Raw genomic sequence first — 10,283 nt, 5'->3', positions numbered from 1 at the left:
CCAACTACACCGATGTGTCTGCCCTACCCCGGGGCTATTTCAGCGGTGCTCTCTTCAGCGAGCGGGGAGGCCGTGCGTGCATGCGTGCTTGTGCTCTGCGTGTCGCACGGGTGAAAACGTGCAACGCTCTCGCGTTCATGCAGAATTCCCGACTTACACAGCATCAGAAGTGCGTGCGCGAGCGTGACTCATTTCTTGACAGCTGTTTCCCTCCTCTCCTTTCCAGTCTCCTGATAGGGGCTGCGGGCGTTCACTGCTGCGACGTGTGTGCGCACTCTTCCCGCACTTGTTCCGCTGGGTCTCTCTCTCTCGTCTACTCAGTCTGCCTGTCTCTCACCTGAACGGCTTTCGGAAAGCGAAAACAGCGGCGCACAGAGGGCGGTGGAGGGCTGCACTGTCGTCCCTTCGTTGCTCCCTCGATCTCCCGCACCAAGCGAGTAAACGAAGGAACCAGCCCGTTCGCGGCGCACGTGATTATGTCCTATGGCGGCTTCTCGAAGACTCGCTACGGCGACTCCCTGGAGGGGTGGTCCGCCGTGGACAAGGTGGCGAAGTTCAGCCAGGCAGTGGGTCGCGTCAGCGGCGGCCGTGGCACTGCTATCTTGATTGCACTGATAGACAGTAAGGCGCAGCTGATCGACACGTCCTCGAACAGGCGGTGGGGTAACTCCGGCAAGAACGGCAGCAACATGAGCCACGGTCGAACCCACTGGCACCGCAACGACGACTGTTGCTCAACGCAGCACACAGAGCAGCCGAGCAACAGCGGATGGTGCGCCGGTCGTCCCGGCGCCTCGCGCAGTAGCACTCCACCGCAGAGCCCACCGGCGCTAGGTGTGTTGCTCACCACGTCGTATGTGCTCCGCAGTCCACAGGACATGGCCGACACCTCCGTGTGCTTTCTTGACCAGCCCATCGTAGGCATGGCCGGTTTGCTGGGCCGAGAACCGAAAACGGTGCACGTCGGCCTCTGCAGCGCGTTCGGTTTTGTGTCGTCTGTGGCTTCCCCGAAGAAGGAGTGCGAGTACACCTGCCGGACTAGCGCCGCTGCTACTGCTTGCCGCTCGCAGCTGGACGATGTGCCAGACTACCTCCTCTACGCCGCTGCGGCCGACGACTCGGAGGAGGATGAGACCGAGGAGATCGGGTTCACGCTGACGTACTGCGAAGTCTTTCCCACGGACGACGACGCGATATACCCGAAGGGGCCGTCTCCACCGCTGAACCCGTCACAGTCAGGCGACAGTCACGCGTGCAGTGCGGAGAGTGCCACGCCAAGCCTCTCTCGGAGTGGGCCTCGCTACGAAGGAGGTGCAGGACTGGGTAAGGAGGCGGATGGGACGCCAGCATCCCTCTCCGAGTTAGCACTGCCTCGAGAACGGTGTGCGAAGGGCGTCACTTCCGACGCCGCTCGCGGCTCCGGTGGTCCTCAGGCGAGGCAGTCCGCTTCTGGTGCCGCAAAGAGGAGATTCCGCGGCACTCAAGAGAGTCTCTGTCAGATTCAGCCGCTCCCCGTTCCCCTCTTGCTCTCGGCAATCCCCGCGATCAAGGTAGGAGACGTTCACTTGATGATCACCCACGTGAATGACGGGCGACGGTCCTACCGCGTGCAGCACGTCGCCGCCGTCTTCGCGGACTACTGCCTGTATGAGCCGACTAGCGTTGGAGAGGTGACGTGCAGCGGTGGCCCCGTCTTCAATATGCAAGGCGACTTCATCGGGGTGCAACACGAGCGCAACGGCCAGAGCCTTTGCTTGCTCATGAAGTCCATCGTGCGACATTTGTTTGACGCGGGCCTGCTCGGCATGTGCCATGTTCCCATATCAGAGGAGACGGTCAAGCAGCGAGAGGTACACGCCCGACCTGGCGACGCTGTCTTCTCTGCGATGACCACACGTCTACCGGCGTTTCCCGGGTCGAATAGGATGCCGCCGCTAAAGAAGAACGATTGCCCCGCCTCCCTGCGCCGCACCGGCGCAGCGGCGGCTAGTGACGGCGCTGAGCGAGGAGGCCACAGCGCATCGAGCAGCCGACTGCCGGCTGTGTCGCTCGGCTCGAAAAGTTCTGCGTCTCCCCGCGCCGAGAGGCGCCTCACCGTTGACGCCACTGGAGCTACTAGAGCACCTTCCCTTGCCACCATGTCCAGCTTTGGCAGCCCGCGCACGCTTCACAACCGGCCCGAGAACAGCGCCGCCGACTCTTTGTGCGCGAGCATCCGCCCTGCCAAGGACGGCGCCGGGGTAGCAGACGCCGTCGCTGCGGCAGCGCTCCCCCTCACCCCGCCTTCCAAGCCTATTTCGCAATGCGTGCCAAGCTTCGAAGAGGTCTTCGCGGAGTTCTTCGACGGCGCTGACAGCCTGCCACACATACTTTACGCCTTCCCTCACTGCCCTCCGCTGGTGAAGATCGCCATGGAGAGCCTCGCGCAACTCAAGCGCGAGGACGAGCTGGAGCGCATCGTCGCCGTCGGCGGCGTCGGCGCAATCCTCGAGGCCATCGACGGATACCCGCAGGAGGAGCAGATTGTCGTGAGTGCCCTGGCGGCGTTGTGCCGCATTTGCCTGTGCGAGCGCAACTTAGCCATCTTTCTGCACCTCGACGGCGTCGTGACAGTGATGGAGATTATGAAGGAGTATGTGCGTCAGGAAGCCGTGCTGCAGTGGGGCATTCGCACACTGCTGTGGGCCACCGACGCGTCCTGCCCGTCCGCAGCGGCATCGGTGGAAGTCATGGTGCGCAGCAGTGCCCCCGAGCTGTTGGTGAACGTCTTGCGCGTTCACGGCGCCGTGCCGCGCAAGACAGCCGCGCGGCAATCGCAGTCCAACCGCCTCATCCGCTGGGACTGCGACCTCATGGCGAACCTCCTCATGACCAATCCGCGTCTCACCACGCTGTTCCTGCGAGAGGACTTCCTCACGCTGCTGCTGCAACTCAGCCGCGACTACGCCGGCAACGCGTTTCTTATGGAGGGGTTCGCGCATGTTTTTTGCGCCTTCGTGCAGTGCTTCACCGAGGAGGATGAGCCGCCCCCGCCGCACATCTTGCAGGTGACATCCGCGTCCGGCTTCAAGCGGCACCCAGCCATGCCGTCTCCCGACAACTCTCCAGCGTCGCGATTCCGCGAGCTAGGCGTACATAGGGGGGCCAACAACTCAAACAGTGCGGCCCCCGCATCGCCGGCGCCCGCTACGTCGTCGCCCTACTCACCAAACACCATCGCAGCGAGCCCCCACAAGGTCAGCTTCTTCTTCCTGTGCGACACCATGAGCCATGACACGGATGGGTGCCTTGCGCGCGCCGTCCTTGACGTCTGCGAGGCCGCGCTTGACCCGAAGAACAGCATCACGGCGCACCGCGGACGGCCGGAGGTGGTGCTGATGCGCTGCCTTGAGACACTCCGCCTGCTGCTCAGGTGGGGGCTAGTACAGCTTCTGCGTGACGAGGCAATATTGTCGGCTGTCGAGGGCGTCCCTGTTCTCGGCTTCGCCTCTACACTGGCGATGCCGCCGACGTACTCCTCAGCACCATCGTCACCGCGGTCGTTGCCCTCATTCTCGGAGGATACGGCGCGCTTGCTGCTTATCTGCGAGCGCGTGCGACGCGAGTCCACCGCCTCCAGTGAGCTTGTGGCGAATGCGGAGGCTGTGCAGCGACGTCTTCTGCAAGGCAGCCGGATGCCGGGGATTGTCTGTGCGCGTGTCTAGGTTGAAGGGCCTGTGTGTGTGGGGGGGGGATTGGGAGGGGCGGGGGATGGCGGTGGTACGGCGTGTCGTACGGAACCGCGAGGTGGTGCGCCGAGAGTGCGTGCGCGTGTTTTCTGCTTGTGTGCGCCGGTGTGTTCGGCCCCTCTGCCTGGGCCCCCTCTCTTCTGCGTTTTGTGTTTCACTGGAATACTCGATGTTCGATAGCTAACAGGAGCGCTGCGCACGCAAGTGCCTGAGGACAGAGGGGTGTTGGTGATGGATGAGCGGTGAGGGATGGCGGCAACTACGACGGCGGTTGTCTCGGGACTGTCTCTCCCTGCTCCCCCCGCTGTGCTTGTGTGCGTGCATGTATTGCTCACTACCTTTTCCTTCTCGCACGGCTGCTGCTGCCGCTCTTGCAGTGCCGAAAACAAAGAAGTCGGAAGGGCATCCATGCCAGCCGTGAGCCTACACATCATCGCACTCCTGCGAAGGGGGGCGGGTGCGTGGGGGACACCTCTGCCCTCTTCGTCTTCCCCTTACGCCCCTCCGTTTGATCCTCTCCTCCCGCCTGTTGAATTCGCTGCCGGGGTTTGCTGAGGCGAGTGGGGGTAGGTTCACAAGGCGGCGGTGGCGTCACATTCATGCGGACTGCAAGCCTACCGTCATCGTTGCGTGCAAATGCTTCCCTGTGTACGTGCTGGTGGAATGGGCATGGTGCTGATTTTGGACGCGAGTTCCCTGACAGGACCTTCATGCCCGTGTGAATTCTGCGTGTGTCGCGTGCACACACACACACACACACACACACACACAGGCGCCTTCCCTTGGCACGCTGCCACGTTGCCGCATCAAAGCCAGCAAAGTCGCCTCCTCTTAGTGTTGTCATGTTTTCCCCGCCCTCTCGCTTCCCCTTCTTACGATCTGCTCCGCATCCCCTCTTCCCCCTGCGCACTCACGTGTAAACTCTCTCTGCACGCGGTGTACTTCTCTCCTTGCGTGTGCTGACACACATCCGGCCCCCTCCCCCTCCCCCGAAATACACGCACACGCACACGCACACGCCAATGGTGCGCGCCTTTCTTCCACCGCCTCCGCTGTGCATGCGCGTTGTGCTGTGCGCGTCTCAATACGCGCTCTCGTGGTAATTCGTGAAGGTCCCTTCGAAGAAAAAGGAAAACGCTCTCCAGTGTTTCCCGTCCTCATCTGTGCAGCAACCGAGCGAGAGGCGGTGGCGCCCAGGGTCATTATTCTCTCCCCGTTGCGATATCGAGTCGGCTAACGGTGGGAGTCGCTGGGCAGATATACGTATCCCAACAACAGAAGGAGCATGGGTAAAGGTACGTCTTTCTCACTGTTCCTCCGTTTTCCTCTCTGCGTGCCAACCCCCTCCCTCCCTTCCCCTTCTCCTTTCCTCCCCAACACGCCCAACCCGTATTTTGTCTGCCTGCTTTGCTTCGTCGTCGCTCCCACAGCCGCTGCTCCCCCTCGTTTTCTCCCCCTCTTCGGTTTCCCCAGCTCCTTGGGCGCACTGCACTTTCAAGGTTGACAAGCGTATGTGTGTGTGTGTGACCGAAACACCGACACGGTTTTTGTTTATGGGTTCCCGTCTCTGTTGTTCCTCAGGGTGCGTCGAGTATCGCGATTGCCGACGCTCACTCTCTCGCTTGCTCCTTTTTCATACTTTATTGTGCTGCTCTTTGTGTGTAGTGCTTGCCCGGCTAACTCAACGTGTCCATCACTTCCTCTCTCTCGTTTTGTTTAAGGCTGCGTGTGCGTCTACTCTCCTCCCCCTCTCCCCTCGTCAGCGCTCACCTGCTGCTGCGCTCTCGCTTCGTCGGCACGGTCTCGCCGCATCCTTTGTTTGCCCTCTTCGTTTGTGTGTGCGTCTTTGGCTGCTTTCGCAGCTCCTTCTCCCGTCGTCGATCCTCGCGTGTTGCCTGCAGATCGGGAACCCCCACGGCGCATCATGCACTCTCTCACCTCCGACAACACGCTGAATCCTCAGCCGGCCACGCACCGCCACACGAACCACTCCTCTGCCCACACCTCGTCCCTGCTGCCGTCGACCGCTTCACCGGTCCTGCAGGCGTCTTGTATGGGTGCAAAGGAGGACCACGTTGACGCTGACGCGCAGGGTATTTCATCTTCAGCCCTCTTCACCCCAAAGGCGAGAATTTCCGCGGCACCGGCCAGCACCAAGTCTCCAACATCGCGCGGCGCAGCTTGCCATCACGGCCCCACCAGCAGTATAAATGTGAGCGCAGCACCCTCCGCGTCATCGTCGTTGACAGCGCCTCAGAAGCAGCAGCCGAAAAATGGCACACCCGCCGCCGACCCTGAGAACCTCGATGACGCTACTCACCCTGTGGAGGACAGCATGGAAGCTGCCATCCTGAACAAGGACAGGGTCTGCACCCTTGCCTACTTCCCTAGTCGTGGCAGCTTCCGCATCACGCACGTGTCGAGCACCGGCAAGACACGCGTAGTCCTGAACATCCCGGTTCGGATGATCATCAACATAGAGACCGCCGCCGAGTGTGCCGCGCGGCAACTAGCGCGCAGCGCAAACGACGACACAATCAAACTTGGCTTCGCCGAGAGCGGTCGTAGCATGGGAGGCCTTCTCTGCACCTTCTCCGGCGCCGGCGAGGACAACGAGAGAGTGGTGTTTGCCGACTCCCACGTCAACACAACCTCCTCCACGCTGAGGTTGCGGGGCCGGTCCCCTCCCACACCGACGGCGTCGCACTTGGGCACGCACACAGCCGCTCGTGCAGTGGCCACTGCGGCGCCGAGCATCCGCTACCATGTCCACTACGTGCAGCAGCGTAACAAGGAGAGCCCGTCTATCCGCACGCTGGAGTTCCAGTCGAGCGGCTCGGTCGAGGGAGTTCAACATGTTGTGACAACGGTGGTGCAGCGCATCTACCAGAAGGGGCCGAAGCACATCATCGCTTTCATTAGCGCCAAGTCGGGCAAGGGAAAGGGTGAGGACATCTTCGAGAAGCAAGTACGCCCCGTGCTGCACTTCAGCCGCCACACATACAAGATTCACGTGACACGCCGCGCGCATGACTGTGAGGACTACGTAGCAAACCTTGAGAACCCGATGGACAGCAACACCGTCATTGCCGCCGTTGGCGGAGACGGCATGGTTCACGAAACTGTGAACGGCGTGCACCGCCGCAAGCTGGCACTCGTGCGCTGGCTGCGCAGCGTGACAGCCGAGGTGAGCACCGGGAGCACGTCTGTCGTCTCACCCAACTTGTCTCTGCATCTGAACGAGGAGACGTGTGCGGCGGTGCTGAAGTCGGGCAGCGCTAACAAAGCGGGCCTCCACGGCGAGGCCAGCGTCGGCTTTCCTTCACTCTTCATTCAGCTGGGTTGTGAGGAGAACAAGCGTAACGGTCACGGTGGAAACGGTGCGATGCCGTCGGTGGAGGCGAAGGCCCGAGAGGCCTATCGGCTTGCCCGCTGTCTGGTGCAGGATGGCTGGGATGCGCTGATGCCGCTCGTTGCGACGGTGGCGACCGGAAGCGGCTGCGGCCTTGCCAAGAGCCTTGATGTTCTCTCCGTCTCCGAGGCAGCGCTGTCACTGGTGCACCTGAGCACGGTGCACATGGACCTGATGCTGCTGAACTTCACCCCGAACGAGGATATGTTGGAGTTCCACCGCCGCCGTATGAACGCGAGGCGACTCGACGCCGCAAAGCGCAAGTTCTCGCAGTACACGAAAGACAAGGCGGCCGAGTTGCAGGAGCGATCGCGGCTGAGGGAGACGCTCCAGCTGCCTCCCGGAACGCTGACGGCAGCCGACTGTATGACACCTTTCCTTAAGGACGGCTCGAACGTCTACCGCGACGCCATCAGCTGTGCGACGCGGATACCGGAGCTGCACAGCCGTGTCGCCTTCATGTCGCTGTCGTTTGGTGCCGTGAACGACATCGACCACGGCTCGGAGTCGTTGCGTTGGATGGGCAATGCCCGCTTCAACGTATATTGTGGGTTCATGCTACTGCGTGGTCTCAAGCGGTACAATGGCATACTGCGTTACCTGCCCTGGGAGAGCAAGACTGGCAAGACGGTGGAGAAGCTGCACACACGCTGCAAGCTGCCAACAACAGATCACTTTCCCCTCTGCACGATGCGGGAGACCTGCCCGCACTGCCGTCAGTATGTGTTTGCCCACTGTGGCGCGTCGTCGCTCTCCTCGATGCAAGGCAATGACACGCATTCGGGCCCGACTCCAAACACCAGCCGAAGCGCTGCCCAGCCCGTTAGTGCCGCCGCCGCTCTCGCCCCTTACACGGACCAGCAGTTGCTCGACGAGGACATTGTGGACTTCAATGACGAGCGGGTGCCGTGGGTAACCATTCGCGGGGAGTTCTGCGTCGCGCTCATGTGCAACGTGCGGGATGTGGCGCAGGACGTGCTCATGGCGCCGTTAGCACACATGTCGGATGGCTCCATCGATATAGTCTACTGCCGCGTCGACCCCGCCACGGACCGCCGAGGGCGCATGGAGATGTTGAAGTTTCTTATGGGTCTGGAGTCAGGTTCACACGTCAACCTCGACTTTGTGAACTACGTAAGGGCGCGCGCCTTGGAGATCAAGGTGGACGCCGGCATCGCAATGTCGGACGGCGAGTTGATGCCGCTCAGCTCCGTGCGCGTGACGAAGATGCGCGGCAGCGTGCAGCTCGTGCGCAGTGGGTAGAGCGAGAGGGCAAGGATCCAGTACGGGGAGGGGGGGCGGAGAGAGACTTTCATATCTGTGAGAGACATCGTGTATATGCGTACCTGTGTGCATCGCCTCATTCCATAGCTTCGCTGCTTCTCCTTTATTTTCTCGTGCGTGGGTGCACACCATGCGTCACACAGTTGAGCACATGCTAATTCGTTCCCTCCCTCTGTGTGTGTGTGTCTGCTGCATCCTCCATTCCCCGTCTGCGGGGCTTTTCCATTGCTCTCTTCCCTTCTCCCATCCCTCCTCCACTGAAGAGGCCCGCGCACGCCTTTTAAAAGATCTTAAAGTTTCGTTGGCGGCTTGCTAATGCTCTCTGGATGTCGCCCAGCGTCATTGCCGCGCGAGTATGTGGTGGCGCTTGCTTGTCTGCTACCCGTGCGGAACGCCGCAGCCGCGCCTCTTGTGTGCGCTCATGTCGTCTTGCTGTGCCGCTCTCCCTCCCTCTGTCACTTTCATTGTTTCTTTCCTCTTTTTGCTCGCATATTTCCTCCCTTGTTGTGCTCAGCCCCCTCCTCCTCTGTAGGTCTGCCATGGGGTCTTGAAGGATGTGTGCGTGCGTGTATGCTGTGGCCAGGAGATGGGGTCCGTGGCCCCATCGTCACGGGAAAACACGCACCCTTCTCTCCTGCTTCGTGACCTCCATTCTTCTCGAATCAATTGTAATGCGCTCTTTCTATTCCCAGACAGAAGAGGCGACACTCGTTCGCCATTTCTTCTCTCCGCGTGCGCGTTGCGCTGAGCTGGGCTTTCTGTTGTGTCTTGCTGTACTGCGCTGTGCTCTGCGGTTTGCCTGACGCACTCACCTCAGATTCTCCGCCACTGCCTCTTCGTTGCTCTCTCTCTTCTTTAGGCTCTCCAGGCGAGAGGGGAAGATAGGGTGGACGGCGATACGGCGGAGGGAGGGAGAGAGGGGGACGGGGGCGTGGAGAACGGAACGGATGGGGGTCGAGTGGGGCGGTGGCACACTCGCGTAGCGAAGGGCTGAACCCCTTACGGACCTCTCTCTCTGTGTGTGTGCATTGCCTCGCGCCCCTCCTCCCCCTCCTCCTCCCACCGATCGCCCTTTTCTCGGTCGTTTTGTTCTCCTGGACTTTTTTTAGATGTGTCTGTTGCGCCTGCGTGGCGTGCGGAGGAGGAGGAGGGGAAGGGGAGAGGGGCTCGGCATGCCCCTTTTTCGCGTGTCGCCGCGGGCAGTACGGACGGCACTGCCCACAGCGGTGGTTGTTGGGTGATGTTCGTGCCTCCGTTGGCTTGGCTCTCGCATACGGCTCTTCGTCTTCTCATGTGCTTCTTATGATGGACATATATATATATATATACATGCATACATGTGTGTGCGTGTGTGTGCATGAGGGTTTATATATGTATTTCGGTTAGCGTTGTTTTTATCAGTTTTCCTTCATCTCTCGCGAGCGTATTCCCGAGCCGTGGACACGAACGCGTCGATAGAAGGAACGGGGGAAAGCACCCCAGAATGGCGCCGTAGTGGCGTGATACGCTACCTCTCTCCGTCCATGTCCATCTCGAATGCCTGACCGTCACGTGGGACGGCGAACCAGTTGCGTGGGGCGGGGGGATGGGTGAGGACGCCATGAAGAGAGGTAGAAACGGCGACACAGAGGACACACACTCACACACACGCTCGCCGCCGTGTTCATTTTCTCTCTCTCGAGAGTGCTGTAATGCAACGGATACCCCACTGTCGCGTTGCTGGGACCTGCTGCTCCATGAGTACGTCTCCCTCTCTCTACTGGCCACCCTCACCTGTGTCCTCTCATCTTTTTTCTGTACCACATCAATGACGCGTCACCCGCCCCTCCTCTCCTTCTGCAGCGTGTGCCTATTCTCTC

General features: G+C 60.9%; 2 protein-coding genes across 2 annotated transcripts; both read left to right on the top strand.

The window, feature by feature from the left end:
• Window positions 1–476: 476 nt before the first annotated feature.
• LMXM_26_0720 (conserved hypothetical protein) lies at window positions 477–3,704 on the top strand (the record flags this gene model as incomplete). The annotated part of the gene is made up of 1 exon (XM_003876324.1): window positions 477–3,704. One exon carries the CDS (start codon window positions 477–479, stop codon window positions 3,702–3,704), a length of 3,228 nt encoding a protein of 1,075 aa, XP_003876373.1.
• A 1,948-nt stretch (window positions 3,705–5,652) lies between these two features.
• On the top strand, window positions 5,653–8,403 carry LMXM_26_0710 (conserved hypothetical protein; the record flags this gene model as incomplete). The annotated part of the gene is made up of 1 exon (XM_003876323.1): window positions 5,653–8,403. One exon carries the CDS (start codon window positions 5,653–5,655, stop codon window positions 8,401–8,403), a length of 2,751 nt encoding a protein of 916 aa, XP_003876372.1.
• Between the last annotated feature and the right edge of the window lie 1,880 nt (window positions 8,404–10,283).

This window comes from Leishmania mexicana, chromosome 26, assembly GCF_000234665.1.
Source record: "Leishmania mexicana MHOM/GT/2001/U1103 complete genome, chromosome 26".
In the NCBI taxonomy this organism is placed as follows: Eukaryota; Euglenozoa; class Kinetoplastea; order Trypanosomatida; family Trypanosomatidae; genus Leishmania; species Leishmania mexicana.
Note: the sequence above shows the minus strand (reverse complement) of the source record. Positions and strands in the feature narration are given on the sequence as shown.